The following is a 21944-nucleotide window of genomic DNA, read 5'->3' as shown; positions in this document are numbered from 1 at the left end:
GAATATAAAATAGAAATGCCTCAGAGAAACATTACTAGAAAAAAACCACAAAGAATATAAATGGCTCACAGAAATGTCTTTGTTTTGACAAAGGGAAAACCAATCCATAGCAGGAGTAGATGCATGCCAAGAGTTATTTCTGACCTTTTCTCAGTGCAGCTGCTCAAGTATTCTGAGCAGTTTATTAAAATTTGCAAAGGGTCAAGGAGGTCAGATCTAGGCATATTTTCCCAAACTGCACATATTTTTAGCAGCAAAGGGGAGCAAGCAAAGAAGGATTTCTATTCATATGGTTTTCCTAGCATTTGCGAGGTAGCACAGACAAATTTAACTGCTCTTGGCTAGATTAAGTCTGAGGAAAAAAAACCCTTAACTATTAAATGTTTGCATAATTGATAAACTTAACTCCTTTGCAGAAAATCTTTTACTTTTAATTGGTGTGTGATGCTGAAAAGCATGTTTTCTGGGAGCTTCAGTGTGGAATTATCTGGAATATTAAAACATATGCTTACATTTCAAAAGGCACAGCAAATGAGCATTTTCTGTGGTCTCCAGCCACCAGAAATGCATGAATGCTGATGAACATGGTTCTAGCATATTGTCCTAATTTCAAAGCACTTCCCTATGGATCATAGCTTATTCCCTGTCAAAGAGGAAAAGGCTAACAATGTATTTTGCAGCTTCCAACATATATTTCAAGAACGTGCTACAAGTACTTTTTGATGAGGTGCCACCAAGGAAGAAGACTCACATTGCCCTCAATCTTACCAGCTTGATTTCTTCTATTTAGAAGCAACATTTCAACACCTACACCAAATACAGTCACAAAAAGGCTGAAGTCCAGTTCTCATCAATTCATTACCTCACTTGTCATAGAAAAAGACCTCAAAACCAGGAATCAGCCTTTTTCTTTTTCCAATCTTTTTAGATTGAGCTGCAGCCCTAGGATGCTGGTGGGGTCACCCACTCTGTTAAAACCAGTGCTTCCTCAGCAGTGACCAACAGAGGGCCAGAGTGACACTCATACACAATAATCGTACAAACGCAGGTTTATTTTGTCATTCTCAGAAGAAAGTCAGTGGTAGGTTCTTCTGTCAAAATTCATTGCATGATGTGGTTACCATTTCAAGCAATTACATTCATGTGAAAGCTCAAAATTAAAATCCACCTTAACCTCTCCTCACGTTTCAACAGAATTACCAACTAAAGAGACACTCAGGGCATTACAGCTCACAAGCCCAACCCTGGGAGTTGACTTATATGAAAGCCTGAGGGTATATGGGGGCTACCTTAGCAATACAAACCTGAAGCTTGTTGGACATAGCGAAGAATAAATGCCATTTAATACACACATGTATGACATAGTCTGTGGTTAAAGTGAGTGTACAAACACAGTACAGTGAGCATATGGTTCTAGTAAGTGGGCAGGAATCATTATAGGGAGAAATACTGTAAAAATGATGCTGCATGACCTGGGTACATTGACACTTTGCAAAAGGTCTTTTATATTCTTCTCCATGTAGTCCAAGACTGAAGATCTGATCTACACATCAGCAAGGCAACAACACATGCTCCCTGATTAAAATATCCCAGATTCTAATTCTGGCCCAGTCAGCAACAGAATCTCTGGAGCAGCACCTCAGTTTTCCAACTTTTACACTCCACCCCAGCCCGAACTGAAAAAGGAAGCTAGGATGCAAGGAGGAGTTACATTTGGAAATCCACAACTCACCCATTTGGTTCCTGTGTTTGCTGTGAAGACTAACTCACCCCTATCCACTTTGGACAGCTCAGATGCTATAAAACACCAAGCATTATTACTGCCCCAACAACACTACATAAATTCTATAGAATCAGCATCTTAGTGTTGCACAAGCAGCTGCATAAAGTTTGTGCAAAGCAGGTGTGACTACGAAATGAATAACAAACAGTGGACACATGAAATGCATAGCCTGCTGCCATCAGTGCTATTTCAGATGTAGAAAAGAAGGTTTTTTTTCCCAAAGCCAGGGACCTTTTCTCATTAAAGCAGATGAACGTTGCGGTTCTGTATCACTGACTTCAAACAACAAGCACTCAGCTTGAAAAGACTACCCTGGATAGGATCCAGATAGAGCAGCAGCAACACCACACAGAAAAGGCCACCAGGGAAATGCTTGTTTTTGCAAGTTCATGGGAATTTGAGTTTTGAAACACAGTCTTTCCTAGCTGCCTGAGATTGCCTCATCATAAGGGAATTGGGAACCTTTCCAATGAGAGTTTGACTCTGTGAGCAGTACAAAGAAACCCTAAGGACAACCATGCTGCCTAACTTCAGGAGATAAAGCTTAGCAGTCTGGAGTAGCAGAAAGCGGTCTGCTTTGCTGAGAGGAGTGAAAAATGGATTTTAGCATTTTTGTGGCCCTGGGACAGATGCTGTCCTCTTAAAAAAAAACCCAAAACCAAGACCAACCACAACAAAAAAAGGCTTCAAATCTCACAGCATGACCAGAGGAGTGATCAAACACACTTCTGTTGGTGTATTCTTTATCCTGGCTGGAAGGGTCTTGTGGCTATCTTAAGTCCAACCTCCTGGTAAATATGGGCTCCATACGTGGCAAGGCCAGGTTGTTCAGTCTTTTCCAGTCAAGGTTTGAAAAGTCTCCTAGTGTAAAAATTCCAAAGCCTTTCTGGGTGACCTGTTTCTGAGCTTATCCACACACACACAGGGAAACATTCTGATTTGTAACTGATAACTTGCCTTGCTGCATGTTATGAGTGTTGTCTCTCTCCCTCTGGCTGTGCATTCCTGAGGAAAGCCAGGCTCTTGGGCACTGGTCTGGCAACGTGGTTCCGTATCTTTCACTTATCTATCTCCCCCTCTCCAGACTCAGGCTGCCATCACTCACTCTGTGTACAACCTACAGTTATGTCACACAATTGCTTTGTTTTAATCTGGATTTACTCATCCTCTTCCTTTGCTGGTGACATACTCTTCCTGCCTGGGTTTACAAACCAAAGCCATCCTTCTAGTCAGATTTTTCAGGGCTTCATTCTTGTCCATGTCAGTCAGCTGTAAGCTATCCACACAATCTGACTGCAAATTTAAGGAGAACAAATCCTATTATTGCAGAATGAAAAAGAAACAAAAAGGAAGGCAATTGCCAATTTCCTCCTATAACCCAAACAGCACAAATGTGTCCTATCTTTTCCCTGCAATCCCTACCCAGCCCTACCATTCCCTCCTTTCTGGTTAACTGCATATGGTCAGTAGGAAGATAAGTTATTTATGAGAAGGGCTATGTCTTCCTCTAGCTTTGTCAATTATTAGCCTGCACAGAAGCACCCAAGTAACAGATGGTGGAACCATATGAAATTTTAAGAAGCAGGATAAAGCTTAAAGGTAGCCAACTTATCCATACAGCAACTCTGAAACAGCATCATAATTACATCAAAACTGTCCTTTATTTTAACCACCTGTGAATTATCTCATACCATGAACATTCAGCAACACAGCACAAAATATTATGAAAATAATATTTTCATAATGCCACATTTTCACATGCCACTTTGAAACAAAACATAATTTAAAACTGAAGAATTTGGCAGCGAGTAACATCAAATCCAAGAGCGAATTTACAACGTAGAACACCTACGTATCATTTAAAGCTTACACTGACTTTGGCAAAATAGATACCAAGAACTCTCAAAATCCCCAAAGTAGTCACAAATACCAAGTGTCTCCCCACAATATTTCAGTAATGCTTCAAAGTTTAAATATAACTCCTATTTTATGGCTGGTGACATAGAGAGATGGATATTGGAATAAACTGTCACAGAATAAACTGTGGTGTAAATTTAGACTGGTCTTGAAAGCGTGTGCTCACATTTTTCCAAGATAAACGTAAGGTAGTTGATACCCTACCTTACAAAGAGCAAAAGAATTCCTAGTTCATGATGCTGCATTTGTTGCAGACTCTGCAATTGCACAGACACAGCTGCCAGAAGGCAAGTGGTGTGCTAAATGCTATGAAAATAACTTTCAACAGTTCCCACCTGATGGCTCATTTAAGAAAGCAGGTATTTCTACCCCAAAATTGCCCACTGCATGTTAGCCAAGGTAATCACTCTAAACTCTTGCTATCCCCCTCTCCAGGGGTTGTAGCATATATAGCTAAAATTGCAAAAAACCAAAAGACTAGTAAAATCTGGAGCTTTTCTTGGGAGAGAAAGAATGTGATTCATACTTCCAGTTGTTTGAACTTATTGCATAGTCCGATTTTCTCTGACAGATAAGGCCCAGATTTTCAGAAGACCCTGATCCTCAGAAAGTTTAATACAGTATGTGTTGCATTTTCCACAGAAAGAAAATAATGTAACAAGATACAGCAAAGAAAGATATTTTTGAACAAGGAAATGACCTTTCAGAAGCATAACCCTACCTGAGTTGTGCTTTAAGTTCAGTAAACCTGGGTCGTCTGCTAGGGTCGTATGCCCAGCACTTGGTCATAAGGCTGTAGAGGGTAGGAGGGCAGTTTGGAGGCATTGGGAGCCGCTCACCGTTCTCAATTCGCCCAATCACATCATTGTTCTTCACTCCCTGGAAGGGCTTTACCCCATGCATTAGGATCTCCCACATACACACACCTAAGAAACACAAAAAAGCAAATGTTCCTCATGTGTAAGCAAAGAACAAAAGAAACAAGCCCCAGTCTTGTACAGCTAAAGAATGCAAGTTCTGAAGCACGCAGCCAGGGAAGGAGCGCCCACTTACCAGCTGGCAGCAGAGAAGCGATGCGCAGCAGGATCACACACGCAGCAGCAAGCTGAAGTATTTATGAGGAAGCATGACCCACAACTGCCTGACAGCAGCCTAGCTTCATCTTGATCTACCTTTTTACCCACTGGAAATCAGAATGGTTGCTCATAACTACTCTTCGATGAGGTAGAATGAGCTGTGTTGGCTTTTCCCTTTGACTAGTTCCACCTAGGCATGTTTCAACATGTGAAGTGCATTCTCACTTTGAGGGTGTTTTAACACTGGCACTGATCCAAATGTTTTGTGCTGAAGCTATGTAATAAACCAGTTTCTGATGAAACTGTGTTAAAACTACAAGGCAAAAATGGTGTGTCAGTTTAGGATTGGCAAGGATCTTCCATAGACTTCACTTGTCTAACTGCACTAGAGTTTTCTTCAGACTATTATAAATCTGATAAAAGTCACATATCCTTCACTTAAAAAAAAGAAAAGGCAAATTGTATTTTTAAAGCAGGTGGACTTGTCCTTGACCTTAATTGTCTTGCTCTTATTTCAAATCTCATCATCTTTCTTCCTTCACAGAGCCTATTTCTGTTCTGTCTGTCCAGACCAGTCTGTCCAGACAGGATAGTTTGAGCACAGGTGATCAGTTTCATACAAAAACTTCCATACTTAGGGAAAAAAAAAAACAACAAAAAAAAGGGAAGGCTTCAGGATATTCCCATTTCCCTGTATTTTTACTCAGCTTCTAGTCATATTTTGTACACTATCGGGAGCTATGAAAGACAAATTAATTGGGAATTGAGCAATAAACATCAGCAAACAGGACATCACATAGGCTGACCTATGCATTAAGCAAGGAGGCAAACATATGACCATAAAAAGAAGGTGAAAATGAAAAACTGAAATGGCAAATAACAATACTATAATGAAAAGAAATACCAGGAAAAACCAGAGTGGAAAAAAAAACCCCACACCTCTTACGACTATGACTTCATTTCCCTATTCTTTCATTACTGTCAGCATCTTATTGGAGGCAAAAAGGCATATGACATTTTAGGCTTAATGAAAAATAAGAGACAGAAAACATGTTGGCAGAATCCAGATTTTCAGAAAATACAGCAAAAATATTGTCAAATACCTGGAAATCACTAATTTCCAGTAGCTAAAATGAAGCATTAAACTTCTCCAACAGGACACTTAAGAAACCCCACCACTTGGTGTTCACTTACCAAACATCCACACATCACTAGCTGAGGTAAACCGTCGGAAGTTGATTGACTCTGGAGCCATCCACTTGATGGGTAATTTTCCTTTGGAAGCTGCAGGGAAGGCAAGACAAGGCAGGCTGTTGTTACTCCTACCACTGAGCTCAAACAGGGACTTTGGTCTCAGTGAAGTAATTTATAAGCAAAATCCATCCCTAGTGAAGTACTTCAGATAAATTCTGTACAAGAGATTTCTGCACCATCTGTGCAGTTCTGCTGGTAGTCCTCTCTTTGCCTAAATATTGAGTTGCTCCAAGTTTTACCGTAATTATCTCAAGACACAGCTACTGCAGTTAAGAAGGTGTTGGCACCAAACCCAAACTGTCACAAAATCTCAGCAAGGAAGTAGGTGTTCTCAAATGATTCATTAAGGGGAAAAAAAAAAAAAGTAACAAAAAAAAGTTTGGTCTTATATAAAACAGAAAACAGACAACAAAACCCCAAATAATGCCCCAAATCTCCCAATAAAGCTGCCAACAACCCCCCCCAAAAAAAAAAGAACAAGAAGAAATGATTGTGTCAAAAGTATTCCTGCTCTCCTCCCAGAAATTAAAATGATGGCTCCCAGTGACACAGGACAACTGAAGTGTGGAAACAGAATGGAGTACAAGGGGACAAATAAGAATATTTTAAAATACATGACTGAAATCAGTAATAGATTGAAGATTAGATTTATCAATACATGATTTCAAATAGTACCCCAATTTTAAATCTTATTGTTTGGTACCCTCTGCAACCTCTGTTCTCCTGCGCTGTTTCCCTGCAGGACATCTCACAGCTCCTAGAGCTAAATATCAACATTCCATCCAAAACAGGGGACAAAAATAGGCTTCCAAGTTTTTTTGTACCCAACCTCCCTAATCCAGTGGCATCTGAAGTATGCAGCACCACAATGACAGCACAAACCCAAAATTCACCTGTAGGTAAACTCAAACTCATGCTATACTATCTATATTATGCATTATCTCAAACAGGCTTCAAGTGTGGATAATGTTCTAAAATGATGAAGAAAGCACTATAAGCTTGTTCACACAAGGGGAATTCTACCTACATAAGAACTTCCTACTTTTTGCAACTTAAACCAGACCTTATGATTCTTCTTCTTAAGCACATGTGTAGGAATTCACCGCCATCTATTAAATTGTGGAATAGTTTACCTTATTACACAGCTACAACAGTTAAACCAAGAATATCTGGTTAATTCCTTTGGATAGCAAACTCCATATTGAAGGAAATAAGTGTGTTCTGACTGGCATGCAAGGCGGAACCAGAGTATTAACTTACCTTTGTAGTAAGTACTGTCTTCCATATATCGGGATAAACCAAAGTCACCTAACTTCACGCAGTCAGTGGCAGACACCAGCACATTTCTAGCAGCAATATCCCTGCCAGAGAGAAGATGTGAAATATAGTTTGAAAAAAGTTATTAAAACTCAGAAGTACTAAATGCCTTTGGGAGGCCTGAATTGTTCTACTAGTCACTATTTCGGGGGCATGTACCGAAAAAGAAAATGACATGTCTCTTCTGACTCTAAGAAGCTTGCAAAACTTTTGAAGTACATTTGATCCTTATGAGTAGTAACAGTCTTCTGGAAGAGCATCAGTGTCAGCATCAAATCTATTTAAATACCACAGGTTAACAATGTTTGGCAATTAAAATTGATGGGAAGAAGAAGAATCTGCCTCCTGATCCTGCAAAAGTAAGGAATTGGTTTAATATGTCAGACCTGTAAGAGGCTTCCTAATAAGGAATTTGGTTTTCAGTGATGCTCCCGGGATTACAGCATTTTTCTCTTGCAGTTTCCCAGGTGAGACAACTCTCCTTACATGTCTGTTGATTCTGGCTTTCAGCAGGCCTGACTTGAGTATTGACAGATTTAGCTTGGAACAGTGACATACAACAAATGGAGTAGTGCTACTGCCTCCCATTCCAGCATGAATAATTTGCATTTTCAAATTTTATTGCTGGAGTTAAATAAATAGCTACTTGGCCAAAATTCAACTGTCTGCAGCAGGCATACAGGTCTGCTCTTAAAAAACATTTCATATACATACCTATGTATTTATACACAGCTCACATTTCCATAGAAGTGTTTGTATGTACAACAGAGGCAACACACACAATTTGAACATTAAGTATTTAAATGCTAATAAAATGCTCAAGTTCAAAATGAAATAATACATGATAAAGGGACTGCTGTGGACTTCAAATTGCATACAATAAGAGGCTAAACCCAGCCTTTTTTCCACTGAGAATAAAATTAATAGCACACCTAGAAGATATTTAGGTTCACCTCCTGATTAAGCAAGTACCTGTATTCTATAAATACTTTGCTCTCCTTGTTCCTTGTCTGCCCCTTGTTTTGCTTTTGGAAGACTACAGGTGACTCACAGCTTTAAAAATTATCCTAACCAGAAAGGAACAATTCAGCTGAAATGTTTTGAGTAAAACCCAGCACCATCCCCCAAGTCAGTCTAGGAGTGGGCCAGCAGGTGTCACTCTTGAAAAGGGTTTAATTTTGGTGGGAGCCTCTGGAAAAATGAAATTCTAATTACGGAGACTGATACAAACCAGGTAAGCAGGGTTTAGGAGTTTCAAGGTATTGCTGCTACACATTCATCCTAACTAAAGAAACACAACAGGAAAGCTTGAAAGAGTCCAACTATCTGTTGTTTTTGTCTTCACTTGAGCAACTGTATCAACCAGCCAGAATACTGCCAGCCAACTTCCAGTAACCCAAGACATCTCACATTCTCTAAAACTTAAAGTAGTTACATATAAAAATATAGACATACAGATGCATCTGTATAAAATCTTACCTATGTACAAATCTTTTGCTCTCCAAGTAGGCAAGTGCTGTGCTAAGCTGGTAAGCATAGAGTATCAGAGAGGCCAGATCCAAGCTGTATTTCCTTACTTGCAAGAACGATCTCAACTTTTTGCACAAAGGAAAACAAGGGAAGAAATTAGTAAAAAAACCCCAAACCCCAAAACCAAACCACAAACGTTTTTGAACAAAGCATATCTGAAACGGCAAAGTTTACACAAGTAAACTTCATTTAAGACTGGTTGAGAAAAGAACAACACTTGTGTCATGGGTCCATTAAGAAATTTGACTCTGAGTTAAATTCAAGCAGTTGTTTCCACATGAAAACTGGTGACCAAACAAAAACCCAACCATCTGTGCATTGCTTTCAGGTTCCAGAGAAAAGCATTCTAGGACCTTTTATGTGTTCTTCCTTCAAGAACTACGTACATTTTTAGCCTACAAAATTTCAGAACACAAGAGTACGTGGCCAATCCCATCAGTATTGTTTTGGAAGCACTGATTTCAATCTATGTTTGCTAAAACAACCCTATTTAGCTCATGGTAGTCAGCATCAATGCACTGTTTGTATTGACTATAGTCCCAGTATAAAGCAGTTAGGACCTAAACCGGTCCTCAAAATGGAAGATAGCACTGCTCTCCCTGTAAATGAAAACAAGGTTTTAAAAGTAATTTGGGCACTGGAAAGGAAATCTGTGGGTTTTTTTTGACAAAGGATGAATAAATGCATTTTCAACCACAGGTTTTTCTATTCTTCTCCCCCCCCTTTTTTTTTTTTTAATTAACTTGAACAACATGCTGCAGTCTGGTAATTACAATGACCATCCAGGGTGCAGTATGAAATAGCACTTCAGCTCACACATTCAGAAACATGTGACTCAAAGGAAACAAGTCTATCATAAAAACAGAGGTGTACTTTCGTTTAAATCATGTGCCCAAAACATGTAATAAGGAGGAAAGTCACCTTATTCAGAGTCCTGCTGCAAAGCCCAGGAGAAATTCAGTTTTCCAAGGGAAAAAGCAGTTATTACCCAGAAGAATATAGAATGTACCACATAATTTCACTTTTAGAAAGAATGTTTGCAAATGCTGTTTAAATGATACCACATTATCATTATCTTGACACAGGTCATGCTCTCACTCTGGAGCAGCAATTGGATTCTCTGAAAACCATGACTAAATCATTTCGGTATGAGCTGATGCAGCTCCCTCAGTGGAGTAGTCAGGTCAAATACTGCCACTCCTCTTTCTGAGGCCGTAATGCTACAGACGAGGATAATATCACATTTGAGGAGAGTGGCTTTGCATTGCTAATGAGGAGTGATATTCTCAGTATTTTCTAAAGGTATCTTTGAACTTACAGAGAAGACCACAGCTGCACAAGAAATGTTCATACCTCTCCAAGTGTACAGAGTTCCATGATTATCCAAACTGGGTTTTCTGTGATAACCCCAATGAGCTTCACGATGTGAGGATGATCAAACTGACGCATTGTTACTAAAAGTAAAAGAAACAAGTTGGTGGTTTACAAGAAAAGTCCGTGGGCAGTGTGATTGATTCATAAGACTGCTGTTTATATTAGTTCAATAACCTATTTTCCTGCACAGAAACTTACATGGGCAAACTTAAGATGATGTGTTCTTTAAAATATTAATGTCTAATGAATAATAGAGAAAAAGACCAGCAAAACAAACATCCCTATCAATGACACAGCTTGATGCATTAATAAAAAGAAATAAATAATGTGGTGAAATGTTAAATGGGCCATGTTAACTACTAAAATGCTACACAGAAGTGAAGCTAGACTCCAAATTAATTTGATTTCCCTCTTTCCTTTTGAAGTAAATGGAATTTCAGAGAGGGAAGCTATTTCTCACATAGCTGAACTAGTTTATCTGAACACAATGTTAGTACTAAAGTCTTCGTAAATAAAAGTATGTATTCCAAATAGCCCCCAATCATTTAACTTTAGGATTTTCTTGTGCTGTATCAAACAATGCAATTTATTATGGTTTTGTAACGTGGACATGTTGCTTCACTGAGGTAGAAATGAACCAAGCACACAGCTTTAATTACCAAAGCAATGGAAGGGCTATTAAGACAAACAGTTTTGTATCATAGTCTCACCAGTTTTAAACAAAAAGTACTCCCCACAAATTAATTCAACATTAGCTGACAAAATCACAAATTTAGAAAGGTAGCAGAGTTGTGACATCATTTTACCATCCAGGTTCTATAGTCAAGAGGAACAAACTACTTGCAGAAAGGAGCAATTTACCAAAAAAACCTAGTGGAAGATCAGTGAAAATCTCCCCAAAGCAGGTGGTTTGTATTATAGCACACAGAGCTGCACTAATGTAATACACTGCTATGCAAAAGCAGACAGGAATGAAGACACAGGTAATGCTTGTGAAAACATTTTCTTTCACCTACTTCCCATTCTGAGGTGATCCTCCTTGAAAGAATCAATATTGAATTTTTTCAGCATTGAGAACTCCATCACAAGCAAACATCTAATCCCCACGAATATTTTAATATTCCTAATATTTAACTATTAGGAAATCAATTTTTATTTCAGTGGCATAACCAACTCTGCCTCTCCAGGTACTTGTTTTAGTCCTTTTAAAGACCGCTGTTAGAAACTATGAGGCAAAAATGTTCTGAGAGAGTTTGCAATCTGAACGCAAACAACAGAAAGTAAGAGATGGGAATCAGAATTAAAAAAAAAAAAAAAGGAAAAAAAAAAAGAAGAAAAGGCAAAACTTGTAAATCAAAATTGAAAAGCATTATTTATCCATCTACTAAGTTGGCATTTCCTCATCTGTCAAGCTCAAAGCGTAACAAGCAGCATTCAATGAGTAATTATTTTCTACACTGTTAAGAGACAGCAGCCTACTTTAACTGCTAAGTTACCACCATAAACAATAGTATTGACTTTTACAGCAGCTGGAGATGTAATGGAAAAAATTACAGCAATTTAAGAAGAATAAGAACCCACTAACTATGAACACAAATTTACTGAACAATCAAAAACAAAATCCTTGTACAAAAAAGTAGTTAATAAAAGTATATTGCAACATCTGGCCATAACCACGTAACTTATTGATACCTTTATGAGATTTATAAATATACAACAGCAGAAGACAATAGGGAAGAATCAAGACCTAAGTCTCATATCTTAATTGCTTAAAAATCCCAGCAGTAGAGAAATTATAACTACAACCTTCTTACAGAAGTTACCAGTTAGTATTCACCTCAGCCAAAAGCCTTCCTCTAGGAATGGAAATTACCATTTGGAAAATGAGATACTGTGGGCAATTTTTTATAGCAGTGGTTTGTTCCGTCATCATTTTTAATTCTGGATTTTCAGAACAGATCTCTCTCAGATGTCACATTTTTAGCAGCTTTGTTGACAAAGCCAACCACCTGACCTTCAAAAATAATACACTGAAACAAGTGCTATGTCTTTTTTAATTCATTAAGGAGAACATAAATAGAGGATCAGATGTCTAATATTCCGAAAGTGGCTCTGAAGCCTGACAGGATGTAGATGTCACCGTTCAATATAGAAAACCAAAGCACCCCCACACAATCATATACGTTGGCAATGCAAGGATGTGTTCCCAGCACATATTGCAGGAGAGGAAAAGGTCATGTTGTATGTTAAGAAAAGATTTGCATTAGTATGAGAAGTTTCTTGCGCAGGTGGCCGCAGTCTTTGCAAGGAGCTACACCAAAATAAGTGTTTTAATACTCACAGGCTTCTTGTAAGAACTTTTCTCTAACGCTGTCTGAGGTGCAGTTTTTACATGTTTTGATTGCAACAGCCATAGCTGGATTTTCCTGAAAAGACATTAAGAAATAACTGAAATACAGCCTGTCAAAAATTCTGCACCTGAAAGTTCCAGCAAAACTGCTTTAGAGGAAAATTGCTAGTAAAAAAAACTAAGAAATTAAATGTTGAAAGCTTCAACATGAGAATATGATTGTAATCAAGACACCTGATGTACAACACTGACATCTAATGTACCTAAGACTTACTTAATCCATGCAGTGCTCAAATGATGTCACTCATGCAAGTTCTTAATAGGTTGAAAGCAGATGAAGTGTTTTAGGCCTGCTTAAGGACTGGTATGTCTTCCTCTCAACTGGGAAACTGGGAACTGTGCATAGGTTAATGGGAAAATTACAAATGAACCTTCCCCAAAAGGCTACAGGACTGACATATGAACCTCTTTGGCTTTTATGCCAGTGAGAGCTGAAGATTCAGAGTTCTGTCCTATGTCTGCTCAATCTTGCTCTATTTTCTATCTATTTTTATAGACAAACACCATCAGAATTTATACTTTGCAGGCTTAAATGTCTATTTTCTAAGTTAATACAGCTCCTATACTTGACTTTGCAAAAAAAATTGACTAAAATTGTTTTCATGCAGAAACAATCATAAATGACTGAAACTGGAAGCAAACCAAGATTGTTTTATTCTCTTCTAAAAATCAATGTTCAATAATCAACACAGGGTGTGAGCACTGAATCCCTCTCCTGCTGTTACAGGTAAAGTTTTTGAAACATCACATAACCAGCACTAGGATCAAAATGAAGAGTTGCAGTGCCTGCAACCTACAAAGACTCCAGACATTTTGCAAAATGAAAATAGGAAAAGGCCTGATATCAAGGTTTTATTGTGTTTGGATAAGGAGACAAAACAGTGATGATCACTATTTTAAATAACACTTTTGGGTGAATACAAACATTAATCAGCCTTTTAATACAGTATTATTTGAACTGCTTACATCAGAGCAAGATGCGAGACATACAGGCTGGTTGTAGTACTTCAGGAATACCTAGTAGTAAGCAGCATTCAAGTAGAGATGGATGCTGCAGAGTCACTAGAATAAAAACTTCACAAGCGCAATGCACAGAGATAAGTGAGATTTGTCAAATCTGAGCTAGCAGAACAAGAGGCCAGAAATCTCCCCTATATTTTTTCATGCAAGTCAATTTCTTCCAAAAGGTTAGAATACACTGTGACCAGTACATAAAAATATATTAGCTTTCTGTTTTCCCCTCACATATTCAAGTGTCTTAAACATAGTGAATATTTTATTAATAAAAGTAAAGAGCAGACTGCCATTAAAAAAAAACCTTATATGAGAAACTCTGTTTTCCAATTCAAGAAAAAGAGAGAGACAGGACTTTCAAAACAATAGACCTTAAGAAAAGGGGGTTTAATTAGTTTTACAGAGCACTAGATTTATTCACTATGCCTCAAGATTAGTGAAACTTTACTCTTCAAGTACTCCTGTTAATTTAGGACTAAATGAAGAATAAGAATCTCTCTTAATACTTTTCTAATGAAGGTATCAGAACAGACATCAAAGTTGTCTGAAATAGATAATGTTTATCCTTATTTATTTACTTAAATACTGCACTGAAGATTATTTTATTTAACCCACTGACAGTGCCCAGGACACTACCCAGCTCTTTCTGTGAAGTATTTTTTCTGAAGTTAGAATTGTTGTCCACATGGATTATGTCATCTAGTGAAAACTGAGGCAATTTCTTCAAATGAGAAATAAATATTAATGCTACATGTGAACAATCAGTTTATTATAAGATTGAAATTGATGGTATTAAGTAATTTTCCAGCTTTCTTTTGCTTTCCCCCACAAACTTCAGTTTTCAGCCACTTAAACCACAATCTTAATCTTTGTGGCTGCAGTCTAGAAAAACACAGAAGCATCATCTTAAATTACACAAGTCCTGCCAACCTCACCAATTTCACTGAGGTGATTTTTGTCCATTGGGGTTTTGCTGGATCAGTGTCCAAGCATTTTGTATCTTTTCTTTCAAGAAAAAGTAGCTACTTTACTAACATACAAGCTCCTTTGTGGGAGATACAGCGAGATGGTCACTTGAGAAACAGACACATTCGTTTAACATTATCATCCTTATGTTGTGGGCTACTGCCTTGCCAGCAAAACAAACTAAAATGTCTTCTCTGTGTTTCAGCATAAAAGTTAGATTAGCTTATCCTGACAGAGTTGGCAGCTTCTGCACTGAATGCTGAACCTGAAGTCAGACTGTGTGTCCCTAGATACGGAAAAGGTGCTAAAGCACTGAAAACTCAACAGGGAAGTGTGGCCAAAGGGATGTGTACTTACCAAGTTTGGACACTCAAAATAAAGAGCAGACTGAATGGCTGGGTTTAAAAGCAATTACTTCTAATTCCATCTCAGCTAGTGGCTTTGGCACAGCCCTGAATTTACTTAGCTCTTTTGATTCCTTTTCTGAGCTACCAAAATAAAAAAGAAAGAAAGAAAGAAAGAGAGAGAGATGGAGAAAAACTACTCTGGAGCTAGCATGTTTAGCATGTTACTTATCTGAAACATGGGAAATAGAATACATAAAAAACAGGTTAGAAGAGACCTTCAAGATCATCGTGTCCAACCTATCATCCGACACCACCTAATCAACTAAATAACTCTATAGGCTGACTATTCCAAAAACTAAACCACAAATTCAAATTGTATTTCCTCTGGAAGACTCAGAGCAAGACAGCTAATGAATACATGTTTATTTCATTTTTTAAGTAGAAAGGTTTTGTTGCTTTCATTTCAGAACTGAGCCTTACCGGACTCACGTAAACTCCTTGGTGTACATCTCCAAACTGTCCTTCACCAATGCAGCGCCCCAGCTCAATTCTCTCCCTTTGAATTTCATAATCTCTGGCTATAAGAATATAACGTACTTAAAATATTACATTTCTGATGAAGGGCAGAGAAATAATCCACAAGATACACAACCAAAGTCATTCAAATGTCTCACATGTGAATAACTAAGATTAACATTTGCTGCACACCAACCTAGACAGATGCTGTGCACACAGTGGAAACCTCTTAAACAAACATTGAAACCAAAGCAATGGAAAAGGAATTGTGAAATCTAATTTGCTAATTATCAACTGTTCATTACTTATTTCAATGCAATCAACATAATTCAATCCTTCTTAATTATAGCTAGCAAAAGACAACACAAATAGCCTTTGCAATACCATTGTTATTAAATGCACGTATCCCTTAGCACACATCCCCTTTAGATGTTTAAGAGAACTCCACTATGTGGTATTTTAGATCTTGGAACCATCAAATGAGCCTAGAGAATTTTTAAAGAGGTAACTGCAAGAAAAAAAAATACAGAAAACAAGAGCATGACAAATAGAGACAAAATGAAAGAGCAAAATTTTGAGTGCGCTACACCTCTTACCAGTGTGTAATTGAAGTAAAATTGGTATGTTTTGTGGAGTTATGCAATTTTGTTAACTTCATGGTTTAATGGACTGAGAATATTACTGAAAAAATGGCTCAGTACTTCAGCAAAACATTTGATCAATTGCAACTGAATTACTTCATTTGCAATTTAATTTCTAGCAGACATGGACAAAAAAAAAATCAGGAATAGCAGAAAAGCACGTACAGTATATGTTTTCACCTCTACTTGGATTATTCAGAGAGAAAAAGAATAATAACCAACCAGCTTAGCACTTCATAACTGAAGATTTTGACTTCATTAATACTACAGAAAAGAATGTCATCTGGAGCTGGGTAACGAAGTGATAAATGCCTTTTTCACTTCTTCAAGTACTGCATTTTCCTCTTTAAAATCCCAAAGCTAACTGGTTTAACTATAAATAAATAATGTTTATTAAATGAAAGTGAATAGTAAACTTAAAAATTCCACATCATTCCAAATTGCAAGCACACAGGGATGGGTAAAGAGTCTCCTGTTACCTTCATCTATTCCATAGCTTTCTGCAGTGCAATTAAGAGAAAAATCAAATGCTTACTTAGATATAGCTTCTTAAAATCAAGACATGGACACACATTTTTAAACATTATTTTTTTAAAGAGAAAATAACACTGATGCAATTTTAAGTTTACATTAGCAGAAGTCACAGGTCTGTTCTTGTGAGCTTTACCGATTCAGCCCTTTGAGAGCTGAACACTTAAGTCCACTTCAATCCACCAAAGCACTTAATGACTTCACTTCAACAGCCCATCTCATGGGCTTGGAAATGAAGGCATACTTAAGTGTTCAGCACCATTCAGGGCTGGGGCCACAAGCAAGTACTTCTGTGATAATTTTCAACGAAGATTAGGGAGGGAAATTACAAAGTTATTACATTTTAAAAATACAAAAAATAACCAGGATATAATTTATCACAGCACTTTTTGATCCTGCAATTACTTTAGTAGAATCAAGTAGTGACTTACTGCAAGACATTCAAAACACAGTGTTTATTTCTGGAAAACATATATTCTTGCTTTTCCAATACTGATATTCACATATATATGTTTTTCAAAACATATATTCTTGCTTTTCAAACATTTTCCACAGCAGTGGAAACTATGTTGTAAACACTGAAGTGATCATGAAACATTCCTGTCACATGGTAAACCCTAGAAATCTTTATGGAGATTCTTGGCTCTTAGCAGAACATGGTACCAGTTTAGGACCATCCTCCTCCTCTATCATATTAACCAAACCCCATGTTTTTGCAGGTTGTCCACTTCTAGAGAAATCTGTGGTTGCCAAAATGCAACCAGAATTTTGCAGACAACTTTTAAAGTCAAAATAGTAGACTCTCAAGTTAGATTTGATAGCCATGACAGCCTAGGATTATATTATAATTCAAAGAGGCCACAAGACAAAATCCTGGTGGTGGCTAGTGCCTTTTTTTTTCCCCCACTCCAAAGATGAAGACACAGAAGAACTCTGAATTGCTTTTGTTCTCAAAGTCTGTCATCTTTAACAAAATTGCATGTGGTACAGATTATTTGATGCTGGAATTTAAGAGCAGCAAGCTCTGTCATAGAGCAAGAGTCAGACAGAGGCAGCAGTACAAAGAAGCTTTCTGAATTGTTTGCTCTTATCACAGAAATCTTATCCATTCTTTCTTCAAGTATTGTGTTCAGCAATACAATTAAAAGAATTAATAAATCTACATTTTAAGACATGAAAACAATTTCCTATGAAGTCACTAACTGCAACAAAACAATTTGGTTTTACTTGCTTCAAAACTTGGAACCTGAAAAACACTGAATCTGAGTTTTCACAACATCATAAAGAATACTTTCTTCGCACAGAGATTACTTAAGGCTGAAATATAAGATTCAGTCCCTGCTAAACCAAAGAAGCTTTTAAAAAAGCTCCCAAGTTAACTACCATACTTACTTGATGGCATTGTATAAGTATCTTCCTCATCTATGATCTCTGCATAGTCATCTGTCTCTGTAAAGGGAGGAATTGAAAAGTTTCGGGAAAAGTAGATGAAAACAATTCTTGAGCACAGTATCTCCAATTTATCAAGGCTATGTCACAACCCCCAACCTCAACATTGCAGGGACTCATTTACAATAGCATGAATAAAACTTGCTCATGCATAATTTATGGTATGATAATGACCTCAGTGCCAATTATACTACATCAGATAAATGCATTCAACAAGGAATAACAGAAAGATTCATTTGTACTCAAAGAAGTTCAAGTTCTGTAACTGAAACCATCTAAACTGTTGACTAAAAAGAAAATCTTTAAAACATCAAATTCCATTGCAGTAAGGAGAAAACATTATTAACAGCTTAAACTGCTTTACCTCCAATAACATGTGAGTGTTTGTTAGGTTTTGCCAAACAGGCAGCATGGACAGTAAAGGCGTTTCAGGGCAGCATTTACCTACTGCCAGTGTGGCAAGGTAAGTTATTTTCCATAGCCTTCTGTAGCATAAAGATCTTTTAAGTCACATTCCCACCTCACACCCATTCTTTTGCATCAGTCTCAATTTTCCTTTAGTGGAAATTCACCACCAGTTTTGTTGTCAAGAATCAACATTTGATGGATAGTGTTTGACAACTGCCAGTTCTCTAAATCTTCAGAAACATGACAGAATTATCTTTCTTCCTCTGTTTAAAATTTACACCCTTTACATCATCTGTTCTCAAAATGGTTTAATGGTTTAAATGCTGTCAGGTTAATGTAGAGAGGGTCCTTTTCTTGTTCTACAACTTCCTCTATAGGTAGGATGTTTCCTAACAGTCAGGTAAAGGTCCTCCAAGGGTTACAAAGTGAGTCCACAACAGGGAGATCATTTTTCACTTCAAGGCATATGTTAAATTCTTATCACTAATTTCAAATGCATAGAGGGGTTCGCAAAACTGAGTAAGTCCAAATCCAGTATGCAGTTTTCATGGTTGGTTTCAGGTGATCACGTAATGAGCCACCTCTGAAAAGCATCTGCCCTGGAGCCTATGTACAGCTCTCTACACCTCCCTGGCATAATTTCTAGAGGTGTGGTTTCTGAGTGGTGACTGCAACAAAGCAACAGTGTGTGGAAAGAAGGATGGGATGATCCCTTTTGGCAGCAGCCCTCAGTCCAACCAATTTAAGCCAAATCTGAAACCAAAGTGAGGCTCCTACATGTTATACACACACATAAACTAGAGACTTAATTTACAAACTGAATAGTGGGCAATTAGGAAATCACGGAGTGCCTATAACCTTTGAAGATCAACACATTTCAGTGAGCAAATGTAGTTTTATGAACCTAACTTCCTACTAATTAAATAACATTAAACCTATTTTTCTTTCTAACTGCTGTAGCACTGTAAAAACAGATCAGGAAATTCTATGACATTTAAATTTTTGCTAGGTAATTCCTCTCCAGGACACAGCAAAACAGAGTCACCTAATGGTAATTCAATTCAAGATAGTGCAGGATTCTAACCAGGCAGCATACTGGAGGCACTAACCTCTTTCTTGGTATGTTTTTTACTCCTGACATTAAAAACTAACATTTTTGCAGAAAATAACCCCCAGTATGATCTAAAAAATAAGCATCCATTCAAAAGAAATACTGAATAAAAGATAAATATTAATGAAGAATTGAAGAAGTTTGGAAACCAGAAAAGGTGTCACACTGGTCTTTAAAAAAACCAACACTACATCTGTTAAAATACCTAATGGAAATGTGATTAATGGTTTGGCTTGGCCATCACTCTAATTTAATCAAGTTTATTCTTAACAAAAGCATTATCAGAACACCACAGAGCACTTTCCATGGTTTTGATCCATTGCCAAACCTGTCCTGAAAGACCCTAAAAGGGTGTTCAGTAGCCAAACCAAGAAAATTAAATGTATGCAATTAAATTAAATATTTAACACTCTGGAGAGGAACACACAATGAGCATTCAGAAAATAGTTCTTATACATGTCTGGCATTGTTTCTAAGAATTAGATGAAAACTTAATCAATTACTTAAGTGTTCCAAGTGTTTTGTAACAATGGTAAGTGACCTCCCTAACATGCAACTTTTACCCCATGATTAGAGTCATGTATTATGAGATTATTACTAAGTCTGCTAAACCTGTAGCTTCAGCTGCTAAGAGATGTTCCAGAACTTACATGGAATCTAAAGCAAAACTCAGACAGGCAAGGCTCTCCAGGCTGCTTTACAAAAAAGAATGTGTTACAGCAGTCTCAACAGCTAAACATTCCAATAAAGCAGATTCCAGGAGATATTCTGTCTTCGAGACTGACTACTGCTGCTCTCTCACATTTTAAAACCATCACTGAACCTTTTCACCTGTTGGTCAACAGGTGAAAAAAAGATTAAAAAAAAACCCCAAATTCAAATAGGTTGGTTTTGGACAGATGGTGTTGGCTGTACAGGTGAATTAACCAGTGTTTTACCAAATCTGAATGCATTTGTTTCAACACATCCTAAGATATTACACCTATAACAGCTAATCCATGATCTTAACCACCTGTTTGAAATTTCCATTTTCATTTTGTTTTGTCCCACTTATCAGAGCCCATAATTTACAAAAGAAGGCAAGTACCAATTAAAAGCAAAAAAACTACATAGGGTTAGCATCTGAACCACAATTTCTCGATTTAAGACAGAAAAATACATCCTGTGAGTTTTTAATGTTTAAAAAAGAAGACTGGCATAGTGTTATCTTTCATTTTTATCTGAAGGATAGAAAGGAGATGAGAAGTTACACATTCCCTTTACATCTTACTGAGAGGGAGGCCACAAGACATTACCAACCTATTTCTTATCACCTTCCTCTGCATAATTCTTTTTATGCCCTTTTAGTACCTCCTACTAATACGAACAAAAAACCCCATACACTATCAGCAGTACCAGTTTGATTTTTCTAGCATCAAATCCTTTAGAAAAATAGCTAAAAACACCTTTAAAAAACCCACAGCAAAACACAAACCCCTCCTTGTTTGCAGAGGATACCAAGTCGGTATTTTCTAAAAAAAACCCCACCAAAACCGAACAAAAAACCCCAAACCAACTTACAAAGTGTTTTGTAGTAAGTTTCAAAGTGTTGAAGAAAAGCATTAAAATCTGTCTGTAAAATCAGCATTTTAAGCAGCTGAGGCCTGATTAATATCTGACGTATTCAATCAACATTAATTTATCTTGTACAGCCCCTTGTTACGCAAGCAGTAGTAGAGGACTACACAGCACTTCAAAGCTTCCATGCCTTTAAAGCATCACTTAGTAGACTTTTCTCACGTTACATCCATTGATCCCATCCACTGAGAAAAAAAATTCTGTGACACAACCATTTGAATCAAACTGAATGTACACTCCTGCAAACCTATAAACCTTTGCATCATGCCAGAAGTCTCATTGCAAACACATGCAATATCGTGTCCCTGAGCGTTTGGAATAGTATTTGATTTTTCCATTCCAGTTTAGCAGAAAGTGTTAGTTGCACAGCCTGTGAAGTACAATATTTGTTGGTTACAGTCCAAAGCCTGCTTTTAAATACTGAAATCTGTATATAATTTATGAGTGAAAATATGCATTAAGTGGCATATGGATATAAGAGTTGCATATTGCACGTTAGTAACACAGACTAGAAAACATATTACCGTCCCCACTAATTTCATCTGCAGATCCAGGTGGCATGCAAGGAAAGAGAAAAACAGAGGGGGAGAGAGAAGGGACAGAGAAGGGGGAGGGGAAAATATACTATTAAATTCATAAGTAATCCACAAGTATTCAGACTGCAGTTATATTATATACCTGAC

At 37.4% G+C, this 21944-nt stretch overlaps 1 protein-coding gene across 10 annotated transcripts in view; it reads right to left on the bottom strand.

Annotated features, from left to right (window-relative positions):
• PTK2 (protein tyrosine kinase 2) overlaps positions 1-21944 on the bottom strand; it is a 197642-nt gene that overhangs the window by 28437 nt on the left and 147261 nt on the right. For 5 of the 10 annotated variants that reach the window (XM_068155459.1, XM_068155461.1, XM_068155460.1 and 2 more), the window contains 10 exons: positions 21786-21803; positions 18069-18125; positions 16625-16645; positions 15469-15566; positions 12593-12677; positions 10231-10331; positions 8827-8942; positions 7291-7391; positions 5971-6060; positions 4422-4626 (listed from right to left, as the gene is read on the bottom strand). In XM_068155459.1, coding sequence (XP_068011560.1) covers positions 4422-4626; positions 5971-6060; positions 7291-7391; positions 8827-8942; positions 10231-10331; positions 12593-12677; positions 15469-15566; positions 16625-16645; positions 18069-18125; positions 21786-21803 — 892 coding nt within the window. The remainder of the gene's footprint in view (positions 1-4421; positions 4627-5970; positions 6061-7290; positions 7392-8826; positions 8943-10230; positions 10332-12592; positions 12678-15468; positions 15567-16624; positions 16646-18068; positions 18126-21785; positions 21804-21944) is intronic. The other 5 variants (XM_068155453.1, XM_068155457.1, XM_068155458.1 and 2 more) reach the window with 3 other exon arrangements.

This window comes from Melanerpes formicivorus, unplaced genomic scaffold (assembly GCF_026170545.1).
Source record: "Melanerpes formicivorus ecotype bairdi unplaced genomic scaffold, bMelFor1.0.p_v2 SCAF_32, whole genome shotgun sequence".
NCBI classification, from domain to species: domain Eukaryota; kingdom Metazoa; phylum Chordata; class Aves; order Piciformes; family Picidae; genus Melanerpes; species Melanerpes formicivorus.
Note: the sequence above shows the minus strand (reverse complement) of the source record. Positions and strands in the feature narration are given on the sequence as shown.